The sequence below is a fragment of the Pongo abelii genome, chromosome 13 (genome assembly GCF_028885655.2).
Source record: "Pongo abelii isolate AG06213 chromosome 13, NHGRI_mPonAbe1-v2.0_pri, whole genome shotgun sequence".
Lineage (NCBI taxonomy): Eukaryota > Metazoa > Chordata > Mammalia > Primates > Hominidae > Pongo > Pongo abelii.
The window spans coordinates 37,747,579-37,759,941 of NC_071998.2; the positions used below are offsets into that span (position 1 = coordinate 37,747,579).

The 12,363-nt window shown below is 37.9% G+C and overlaps 1 protein-coding gene across 3 annotated transcripts in view; it reads left to right on the top strand.

The window, feature by feature from the left end:
• Positions 1-12,363, top strand: part of MLLT3 (MLLT3 super elongation complex subunit) — a 276,072-nt gene that overhangs the window by 207,018 nt on the left and 56,691 nt on the right. For all 3 annotated transcript variants that reach the window (XM_024252692.3, XM_054519811.2, XM_054519812.2), the window contains exon 5: positions 4-708. In XM_024252692.3, coding sequence (XP_024108460.1) covers positions 4-708 — 705 coding nt within the window. The remainder of the gene's footprint in view (positions 1-3; positions 709-12,363) is intronic.

Genomic DNA, 12,363 nt, shown 5'->3' on the forward strand with positions numbered 1-12,363 from the left:
CAGGACCCTAATAGGAGTATTCATACCAGCAGCAGCAGCAGCAGCAGCAGTAGCAGCAGCAGCAGCAGCAGCAGCAGCAGTAGCAGCAGCAGTAGCAGCAGCAGCAGCAGCAGCAGCAGCAGCAGCAGTAGCAGCAGCAGCAGCAGCAGTAGTACCAGTTTTTCAAAGCCTCACAAATTAATGAAGGAGCACAAGGAAAAACCTTCTAAAGACTCCAGAGAACATAAAAGTGCCTTCAAAGAACCTTCCAGGGATCACAACAAATCTTCCAAAGAATCCTCTAAGAAACCCAAAGAAAATAAACCACTGAAAGAAGAGAAAATAGTTCCTAAGATGGCCTTCAAGGAACCTAAACCCATGTCAAAAGAGCCAAAACCAGACAGTAACTTACTCACCATTACCAGTGGACAAGATAAGAAGGCTCCTAGTAAAAGGCCACCCATTTCAGATTCTGAAGAACTCTCAGCCAAAAAACGGAAAAAGAGTAGCTCAGAGGCTTTATTTAAAAGTTTTTCTAGTGCACCACCACTGATACTCACTTGTTCTGCTGACAAAAAACAGATAAAAGATAAATCTCATGTCAAGATGGGAAAGGTCAAAATTGAAAGTGAGACATCAGAGAAGAAGAAATCAACGTTACCGCCATTTGATGATATTGTGGATCCCAATGATTCAGATGTGGAGGAGAATATATCCTCTAAATCTGATGTGAGTAGTTCTTACTGGCTTTCTTCCTTTCCCTTATTTTCAGATTTTATTTCGGATAGCTTCGTAATAAAGAATGAGGGAAGAAAATGAATGCTGAGCTGTAAAGTGGTAGCACAGAGGTAGATCTGGCCTAGAAATGCATTTCCTTAACTAATGGGAAGGAAGAAATGAAGTCGTTAAGGAATCTGCAGATTTTTAGGCTGTTATTTAAGTTGTTAAAGGGAAGATACTTCCATAGCATTACAATGGGTCATTTGAATAGCAGCAGAAAATTTCGGTGCTCATCAAAGCTTGGTATCTATGCTTTCCAATGAGTGATGATTTAGGAAAATCAGAAGAATAATAAAACTTGAATACAAGAGAAAATAAATTTAAAGAGAAACTTATAAAATATTAGGGCTATAATGTTGGTGTTTTGATCATTGGAATGAAGTAGCATGTTTATGTTGATAGAAGGCTGGTTATAGTATTTTTCTTTTTACCAGTTTTATTGAGGCAAAATGATGTAACAATATACTACACATATTTAAAATGTATAATTTGATAAATTTTGACATTTGTGTATACCTGTAAAACCAGGCAGTAGCATTTTGAAAAGAGAATATTTAATTTTTTTCTTGATTGTTTAGCCATTGATTTGGAAGGGGTGGGGTATGTGATCTTCACTACAAGTTTTTGCTAATGGGTAGGATTATCCTTTGTGGATGCCTAAGAGAGCATCTGACCATCTAATTCCCCTAAAAGGTGTTTTTTGATATTGGGGTTTAAACTTAACAATTACAGATTTTCAGCAGTGGAAGCGATTTTCAGATTATCTATTTTAACCTCTGTAATAAACCTTACACTTCTAGTGACACGGTTGTTACTAATTCAAAAGTGTTTGATAACGTTTTTGAAGAATAAACATTACTTTGAAGTTATCTCTTTACTTTCCTATTTTTTCTAATTTTGGCCTTTTTTCGGTTACTTATTAGTAATGATCAGTCCCAATAATCTCGTTACATTGGCTTGACCGTATTTCTAGGCAATGGTCAAGGAAGCTATCTGGCTAAAAATAACTGGCAATCTTAGAATACTTTTCTTTCTGTCCCTTGGGCTGCCCACATATGTCTGTAGTTTAAATGCTGGCAAAGGCTAGGAGGGCATAGTAGCAGATTTGCTGTCCCTGGTTTGTACTGTTCTGGGTAGAAAGCCAGTCAGGGTCAGGACATGGTGCTGACACTGATCCCCAGTGGTCCACAGATCTCCCTACTCTCTATAGCTAATCTCAAAATTTTAGTAGAAGATCGGATTAGGACAGTAGCATATAAAATACCGGACGTTGGGAAAATTTGTTCCAGTATTTGGTAAAGGCTTTATTGTCATAATTTATGAAATGGAGATGAGAGTTGAATATGTTTGTTCCAATATCTCAAGTATTTATTTTTCCTTCTTTGCTTCTTACCTTTCCTCTTAACTCGAAGCTTATTCTTAATGCAGATGTTACTTGGATCTTTTTTTTGTGTGTTTGACTTTTGTTTCAAATCACCCTGAAATGCTGTTGGGTTGTGATTAGTCAATCAAAATTGTCAAATTTTGCAACTTTGCCTTTTTATATTCTAACACATTGCAATTCTTCTAGTATAGAGGTTTTCAAATCATGGGTTGTGATTCACTAGTGAGCTATGAAATAAATTTAACATATCACTAGCATTAAAAAAATCAGAAAACATTATAATTAGTATGGGTAAGTAATGGCTTATGAAAATTTTATTTCAGAGAAGGTGTGTGTGTTTCTTATAGTGGTCAAAATTTTGAAAGGCACCTTTTTAGAATGTTTGCCGATTTATGAGAAGACCAAATGGCGTTCATAAAGCATCATTGAAAGCTCTTTCTACATGAAACACAGATGGTCTTCCTCTTTAGGTAATTTTGTTTATTCTCCTTTTGTCTGCCTCTTGCTCCCTCCCATTTATATATGATTTATAAAGTATGTCTTTCTTTTGATAAAATTCTTGTTCAATTTGATGTATTTATTCAAAGGTGTACCTTGAAAAGTCTTCTGGAATGAAGAGTTAGAATTGGAAAACTTTACAGTAGGTAGTAAATTTTCAAAATGGTATGTGACATATTAGAGCCACAAATCCAGTGATTACAATAGTAGTGTTTGTAATGTACTCTGCATAGCATTGCTGAGAAAGCCTGTAAAGACTTTCAGGTACTATTTGTGTATAAAACCCAACAACCGTACTTTCCTTATTAGTCTTCTGGTACTAGTAATGGTTTTATTGTTGTTGCTATTGGTTCAATACTTGAAAAGTAGGTAGCGTAACAGAAGAGAATTAACAAAAGTGATGTGATGTAAACCATGAACCCAAAGGCCTTTCTATGAGCAAAGGAAGGTGAGAGAGAATTGAAATTCCATTTATCCAGTAGAAAAGACAGGCTTTGTTTGGACTGTCTCCTACCTGGCATCCCTCCTGCCAGCAAGACAAAAGGAACAGGGGACACTTGTAATGGAGAGCACTAAGCTATGGACTGCTACTGCTCTCCATTACAAGTATCCCCTGTTACCTTGGCCAGTAATTGACTTGGTAGCTTGGGGCAGGCCCAACTTCAGGGGGGACTGTGCACATTGTCCTAGTTGTGTGTCTGCCTCTGAGTAAGTGTGATTAGATGACCTGATCTCTCTAAGGTCCTTTCCAGTTTTATTATTTGAATATGAGCCAGATTGGTATTCATTTGTGGGACATGGGGTGATGGGTGGTTTTAGACATAATGGGCAGAGATCATGGACTTTGGAAACAGAAAAAAGACACAAATAAATCGGAAGAATTTGAAGAATAAGGAAGGCTGGGGAAAATGATTATTTGTCTAGTATGTCTATAAAGAAAACATCTCGCCTCAGTATAGGTCTTATAATTAAAAAGATGAACATTTTAAAGAACCTTTTCTAGAATCAAATTCTACTCAGGTTTTATATAAAAATGTCAGTAGTATTAAGATGGGTTAGGAAGCTTAGATTATTAACTGATATGGTCCTTTTTGGTAAGATTTTTGTATCCTTTGTAAGTGAGAAGAGAGAAAGAAGTTGGACATCCATGGTTTGTATGTCTGGCTGGTGTTTAGGGATCGATCACTTATTTGTTGATAAGTGAAAGGTAGGTAGATAGGTAATCAGAATTCTGCCGTCTGGTGTCAGACAGGCTGTGTTTTAAATTTCAGTGCCACCAGTGATCTTGGGCAAATAATTTAGCTTTCTCTGTTTCTTAGTTTCCTCTTTTATAAAATGGAGATCATAATAGTATCTTCTTTGTAGGATTATTGTTGAAAATTTAATAAATCAATGTGGGTGAAACGTTAACACACTAATAAAAAAAATGTTAGTTAGCTATTGCTATATATGACTTGACTTCTGGGTACCTATATAACCTGTAGCTTTGAAAGAGATTTTTTCTCTTTCAAACTCAAGATTTTTTCTCTTGCAGAACTCTGGTGTCCTTTTTCAAGGTTGTGGGTTTATATGCTGCAATATTTGGTACTCTAAGCCACTTTGTTTTGAATTTTGTCTTTTGTCACTTTGCTCTGAATTTTGTCGTCACAAGGTGTGTGGTCTTGATGTTGATATGGTTCTGCTACATGATCAATGTAAAAATACAAGATAAAAAGTCTTAAGTTTGAAGCTGAAAGATAAGCCAAAGTTTCTCAGATCTTTCAGCTTTTTAATTAAATGAGATAAAGGACAAGAACGTACCAAGTACTGCACTGGGTAGGCACTTGGTAGATTTTTGTTTTTTCACTTTTGTTTTTTGCTATTGCTGTTAAAATATTCTAAGAAATGATTTATCTTGAGTTACTGTTAATATAACTGAAAGAATAATTTTTAAATACATTTTGTGATTATTGAAATGTTTCTCATAAAGAGATCTAATACTGTCACATGAAAGTTTGTCAGTAATTTTCCCCTACAGAAGAATTTGGTAGGGGCTTGGATAAGGTAGACAGGCAGAAGGACTGTGTTATAGTGGGTGAGCATTTAGCAAATACAGAAAGCATGATAGGGAAATGTTTCTGTTAAGAATATTTTACATTCAAGAACTGAGGCTATTCCCATTAGAGTACAGTGGTTCCTGGTTTAGGAGTTCATCTCTTTGGGGTACATAATGTTCCACTGTACTTACTGTTTAGTAGGTAAGTGACTGGTGACTGACACTAACAGCTGCAAAGGGAGTGTATCAGTGTCAACTAAAGGTTTATAATTGTATTTTTTATTAACCTGCTTAAGCTTTAATTGATAATAGGGGAAAAACCAAATATCTTTCACCTCTTCTGTAATTCACCTGTTTTTGTTTTTCATATAATTTTGCTCCTGAAGAGAAGTGTATAGAGTTGATCTTGTCTTCTGATATGAAGACGTTTGGTATTCACAGCAGAGGAGGAAAAAAAAGTAAATGAAAATTGAAATAACCATGTATGATCAGATTCAGTTATGGTGGTAATTTTCTTATCATTGCCTTCCTCTTTCTTGCCTTACTTTGAGGATTTAATCATAATTTTAAAGTGAAGAAGTAAAAAGTTTTAATGATCTTTCCCTGAAAATGGACAAATTACATTTGGCAAAATGTTACATCCTTCAGCCTGCAGCATGAGAAGAGACATTTCAGTCATGTCTTTTGATAGTTGGAGCTTACCAAGGGGTTTTCTTGGCGAAAACCTTCTTGAAGGAGAAAAACAAAATCTCATCAGATGGCAGCATTTTTCCCAAGAGTGGATGGTGATTCCGATGCAGGATAAATGCTTTAAATCACCTTACCAGAAATTTCTTTCAAAAAGAAAAAAACGAAGAAGGAAAAAAAAAAACTTCCCTTCTTTTGTTGTTTCTCATTTCCTCCTGCCCCACCCTGTTCATTGCCCTGCTTAAGCTGTCTGGAGCTGGTAGTAAACGTCCTGCTGTTGAAGCATTGGCCTTAGGTTTTTATGTGATGGAAGGTTGTTGCAGTCAGAGAAGAAGGTCTTTATTGTGTTTTCAAAGTGGCTTTTTAATGACTTGTAATTCCAGCACATGCAAGAGCTGTAAAGTCTGTAAGTATGGTGAGGGAGCAGCTGGAGAGGCCATTCATTAAAGGGCTGCCCTGGCTCTCCAGGGGGCAGGTTCTCATTGGAGGCTCCTGTTTTCTGTGTTTTATAACTGGAGGTAAAAATACCTGAAGGGTTACAGTTCTTCCTCTGGTAAATTCTGCTCAATATGGAACATTAATTGAAATTACCAGACAAAAGTTAACTTTGTTGGGTGCATGGAGATATTTCACCTGTCCCTATTTTCTAACGCATTTTTTTTTCTGTGTTGGGTGTGATCACACTGAGGAGGAGGCAGCCTTGCCAACCAGCTGTTCATTTATTCATCCTTATTCCTGGTTTATTTGAAAAAAGCAGTTAAAAAGGAGATTAAAAAAAAAGAAAAACAGAGGCCTTTTTGTTTCCGTGTTTCAGTAGATACTAGGCCCAGTGTGGTATCTCAGTTCTTAAATTAAGTAATTCCTTAGAAGCCCTTGGGTAGCAGAAGGTTGTGAATACACAGGGGCTCTATCTTTGCAAAGCTGGTTGTCATCAACAATTGGCAAAACTCAGCATTTCCACTGACATGTATTGAGCCAGAATCTCTCTTCCAATAAATTCTGTGAGCCTTCTTTAAGAGAGCTACATCACCTATTCAATGCATTATTGTTTCTTGCTTTATGACCTATACATTTGATGGAATTATCCCATTTGTCATCTTTAGACATAAAGCCAACAATGGGACTCAACATGGCCTCTGCAAGACTAGCATTACCATACCACAGAGATGCCTTATAGCCATAGCTAAACTTGAGTGTTTAGTCTGTGTTAGTCACCCTTCTATGTACTTAACATGATTTAACTCATTCACCCCTCGAGACAGCTCTATGAAATAGGTATTATTATTATTATTATTATTATTATTATTATTGCCGTTTTATAGATGAAGAAGCTGAGGCTCCAAGATGAAGAATCTTCCCCAAGGTTGCCATCTTTAAAAGTGATGGAGCTAGGATTTGAACCCACTTGGTAGGTAGTGTACCTACCTAAGAGGAGGTTGGTGATAAAACAAATCTTATTCTTCCTTGGATTCATACTAAAATTGTAGAGGTGTGCTTCATGAAGTTGGCAGTGCTGCTGGGAAAGCCTTGAATATCTCATATTGTCCCCCATATGAATCCTGTTTCTTTGACCTATTGGTTTGGGCTTTACCAGTGGCCTTCAGGAGGTGACAGGTTGTCCTCATAGGTGGATTTGGCATGCAGAGCCAGGATTGAGGGAAGAGCTGTGAAACATCCAGGAGCCTCTAGCTTCTTATACATCCTCACTTAAAATAAAACTGACTCTCTTGGGTCTAGATTGCACCTTATTGTACTATATCATCAGGATTATTTTTCTGTTTCCAGAGTTTTTCCCATGTGCTTTTGCAAGAGAATTTATGTTTCACAGAGCTGAGCTGCAATATCAACCTTTCCCAGAAGATGCCACCAAATAACAAATGGTGTCCTCCAGTTTGGAGACTCCTTTCTGAATTTTCTAGTTACATTTTGTAAATTCATGTTATAACCTCTCTAAGTTATTCAAAATGTAGGCTGTGCTTTCTTTGCATTAGGAGACAAGATAATGCAATGGTAGGAGTAGAGGGTTGTTTTCTTTTGGTGTCTATGTAATTATTTAACCAAGTTTGAGAAATTGTTCTCAGAGGGTTACAATTTATGACTGTAAACTTTGCAAGCAGTGTCAAGGTCCACAAAGAAAAATCACCCCTAAGCAGCTTCCTTAGGTCACCAAAGGTAATTGTGCAGTGATATATTCCCAGATAAAGTCAAAGATCCTTCTATTAAGCAGGATAATATGGAGAAGCATTTACTAAAATGTTTGAAGACAACACTTTTATCTTTGAATTCTGAAAATATAAAGGTTAGGGATGTGGGAGTACAGGGATAGGAAGAAATATTCAGAATCTGTGACACAGAAAAGGTAATTTTCTTGCCTTTCACGGTCATAGAAGGAAAATACATATATGGGGGCCTCAGGTATTACTTTAAATAAATTGAGAAAGAAAGAAATTACTAGAGTGGCCCTGGTTTGAGACCTCAGTGCTTAGAATCACAGTACTGGTTTTTAAAAAATAAATTGCTGACCTTTGCTTTATTATGTGACACTCCTATTTTTTTAAGTATGATAAACTATCATATCACTTTAAGTTATAAAAAACATTTTCTTCTAGATGTGTTTAATGGTTTGTAATATTCCTTGATTACTCTAATAATGTCCAGTAACGCTTAAAAATATGTATGTGGTAGGTACTTCCTATGTACAGGCACTGCATGAGGTGGTCCAGATAGTACAAAGTTAGAATTTAAGCTGGTCTTTGAAGGAAAGAGGCATGAATTAGTAGAGATGAGGGTGTGGGGTCAGTGGGAGAAGACTTTCTATTTATTTTTGAGACAGGGTCTCACTATATGGCCCAGACTGGTCTCAAGCTCCTGGGCTCTAGTGATCCTCCTGCCTCAGCCTCCCAAGTAGCTGCTGGGGCTACAGGAAAAGGCTTTTTTTTCTTTTTTTCTTTTTTTTTTTGTTTTTTTTTGTTTTAGGTGGAGTCTCACTCTGTTCTCCAGGCTGGAGTGTAGTGGTGCAATCTTGGCTCACTGCAGCCTCTGCCTCCCGGGTTCAAGCAATTCTCCTGCCTCAGCCTCCCAAGAAGCTGGAACCACAGGCGTGCACCACCATGCCCTGCTAATTTTTGTACTTTTAGTAGAGGCGGGATTTCACCGTGTTGGCCAGGCTGGTCTCAAACTCCTGACATCAGGTGATCCACCCTCCTTGGCCTCCCAACGTGCTGGGATTGTAGACATGAGCCACCACACCTGGCCAGAAGGCATTCTTGATAAGAGGAAACAACTTGGAAAAAAACACAAACAATTGATGACAAATTGTGTAAATAGTTTGTGTTATCCTCTCTGAGAATGAAGAAGAATCGCATAAATAAATTCCTGCAGTTAATTTATCAAACTGGTTTACTGGGAATGAAAGAAACCTTCTTGAACTCTACTCCCTCCATGGTAGACATGTGCAGGACTCTTTTATTTTACATCTTCTTACTTAATCTATACAATAGGTAAGATAGCTTTTGTTCTCATCTTACAGGTGGAAGTGACAGAGCAAGAATTCAAATCCAGGTCTGAATAATGCCAAAATTCATGCTTGTTGTATTGTACCACTGATGATTAAACCTTGTTCAGAGGGAAGTCATGTCGAATTAAAACCACTGTGATATTGACTAAACATTTTTGAGAAAATACAATTTAGTAATGTTAACTTTCCCATCATCTGACATCCTCTGACCATCTGGTAGTTGTGCCACATTCTGGTGAAAAGGGAAGAGTAAGAAATAAAATGTAGCCACAGTACTTGGAAACTTGGGTGTGAGTAATGGATGCAAAGGAGACTCTGGCATGATTTCTAAAATGCTGATTGAGTCTTGCTTTATGTAACCTAATATCATTTTCTGAGAAGCAGAATTGCAGAAAGTACTGAAAAGCTGTGGTACCTGAGAGTCTGTCTGAGGGAACTTTTCCCTAATGTACTATCTTATTAGGTTGTTTCATATATCTCATTTCTAGGGCCAAGGACATGGCCAGTGTTACTACGAGGGCTCCCACCTATTGTATTGATATTATATTGTATTATCTAAAGGTGGCACTCATGCATCTCCAGGTGGATTATGTCAGAAAAAAATTATAATAAAAGAAATAAAGGTCATGCTCATGAAGGATCTGAGGAAGGAAGATAGGGCTTCTGTGTCCTGGAACATAGCCATACTTGGCCAGTCAATTATCTTTGTGGGCTCAGGAGGAGTGGCCCAGGAAGTGTGGTACAGGAGTCTACACTTGGAATAAAAAGACTAGACAGGCTGGGCACAGTGGCTGAAGCCTATAATCTCAGTGCTTTGGGAGGCCAAGGTAGGAGGATTGCTTGAAGCCAGGAGTTCAAGACCAGCCAGGGCAACAGGGCGAGATCATGTCTCCACAAAAAAATTTAAAAATTAGCTGGGCGTGGTGGTGCACGCCTGTTCTCCTAGCCACTCGAGATGCTGAGGCAGAAGGACTGCTTGAACTCAGGAGTTCTAGGCTGCAGTGAGCTATGATCACATCACTGCACTCCAGCATAGGCAATATAGTGAGACCGTTTCAAAATCAAAAACTAAAACTAAACAGGTTTAGCTTTGTAGTAGAGAACCATAAAATGTGGATTTAATAATTAATAATGCTCGCCTTATTATAGATGCAAATTGCCATTCAGGTATTAGTTCAAGCAAAATATTAATGATGTCATAGGTGAAGTCAGCTTTTGTTTGGTAATTTTATCAATTGCATTATGTGAAGACCTGATGTTGGCAGGGGTTCTTGTAAAGATTGGGAGGCAAAGCTGCAGTCTGGGAACCTAGTGATTTATAATCCATGACCACAGAATATGTTTTTATTTCTGCATATATTTCTAAAATGTCATTTTCTATTTGGCCTAACGCTTCATTTTATTGGGAATAAAAGCAGAATCTTTCTCAAAGTCCACCTTAGTTTAAAATGTTTAGTATCTGACTGGGCTCGGTGGTTCACACCTATAATCCCAGCACTTTGGGAGGCCAAGGTGAGTGGATAACTTGAGTCTAGGAGTTCAAGACTCGTCTGGGCAACATGGAGAAATCTCATCTCTACAAAAAAATACAAAAATTAGCTGGGTGTAATGGTTCACACCTGTAGTCCCAGCTACTTGGGAGGCTGAGGTGAGAGAATCATCTGAGCCCAGTAAGTTGAGGCTGCAGTGAGCCATGATTGTGCTACTGTACTCCAGCCTGGGCAATGTGAGTGAGACACTGTTTCTGAAAAACAAAAGTTTAGTATCTGATAAATTCTACTCAAGATGACCTAATTTCTAGGGCATTTTTAGTAATATAAAGTATTCACTCTATTTTCAAGTGTCCTAGTTCACATTATTTTGCAGCATTATTTTAATTTAAAGTGAGCCTCAGACTTGTTGATCTTGTGGTGGGTTATTTTAAAGTGCTAGGTTATCTGATGATCTTAGTTAAGAATCAGACAGGGCTAGCACATATACTGTTGTTTACCAAGCCTCCTGTCATTGTCTATCAACTTTCAGAGACTTGTAACAAGTCACTTCCTCCCTTTTAAAGATAAGTCATGCATAGTCCTCTGTGTTTTGTATAATAAACCAATGAGCCTCATAGTTTTACCTCCTCCAAAAAACAAGATTTGAAGGAGGGAGGTTGTGTGTTATATGCCACTCATCTCTATCTTCATTGGGCCTGTAGATACATTAATAGCTCTGTGGTCTCTCTTCTCTATTTAGAAAACCTCTCAAGGCTTAGGTACTCTTTTTGAAGGTTTAAGACCAAATTTAGAAATCACATACAGTTTTATACAGCATTTATTTCATGATTTAGATAATCACAGAGTTTTTAGAACAAGAAACTTCAGAAATCTCATTCAACAACTTGAATTTTGCAGAAGAGAACTGGAAGCCAAGTTCAATAACTTGCCCAAGATCCTAGGGGTCTCATTGTTTTTTTTTTTAAAGGGGGCCCTAGGATGCAGGCCCCCAATTGGCATGCCATTATCGATCATTTCCAGTTTGCAGTGATTCGCACATCCTTCACTCACTTTCCCAAACTCTCCTCTTCTAGGGACATTTTAAAGTGGTTCCTAGTGAGTTGTTACCATTTAAAAACTAGCCCTTACACACTTATTTAAGCCTGTCAGGCATATGGCTGATGTGACCTCTTGGTCCAGCCTCTCAGCCTGTGCCCCTATGTTGATTGAATGAACCTCATATCCCATATCCCCAGCTGAATTCCACCTGCAGGGCTTCATGTCTTGTCTAAAAAAGGGTAGGGTGCAAATCCCAAAGGATGTTATATAAGTTAATTGGTGAGAATTTTGATAGACTTTGTGTCCTGGTCATCCTTTATTGTCTCTGGGATATTGCCAACCAGAATAATCATGACTTGATGTATTTCAGGGGGGAAAAAATCACTAGGCAAAACAGAAAATGACACATTAAGGTATCTGGCAAATCAAAAGTCTCAGTATTGTTTCATAATAAAAACATGGAAAGAGGTTTTAAAAACTCCTGTGTAAATGAAGCCTTTACTTGGACAAACTGCTGTTCTCAGCAGACGAAACCCAGATCCTCCTCCCTTCCACCCTCCAGGTTCTTCAGTATCTGAGTCTGTCCTGGATTGTTCTCCTTAGTCTATCTACAAATATAATGAGTCATCCTTCAGGCCAAACACACCTCCCTGCAACTTTCCAGTGAACTCTGGTGCTTTTTAGACGATGGCACCTTCATTTCCTTTCTTTCTCTGATGGACACCTCAAAAGCTCCCTTATTCCTCAACCCATTGTGGTCTGGCTTTTGCTCTTGAAACTGTTCTTAAAACTACCACTGGAAAAGTTCACTAGTGCCTTCCAGATCCTAATGTAGAAACCATGTCCTAAGCATTGACTTTGACCTTATTGGCACTTTTGACTTACTTTTTGCTTGATTCCTTGACTCTGTTATACCTACCTTGATCTCACTCTGTGTGAGTCTCCTTTACCT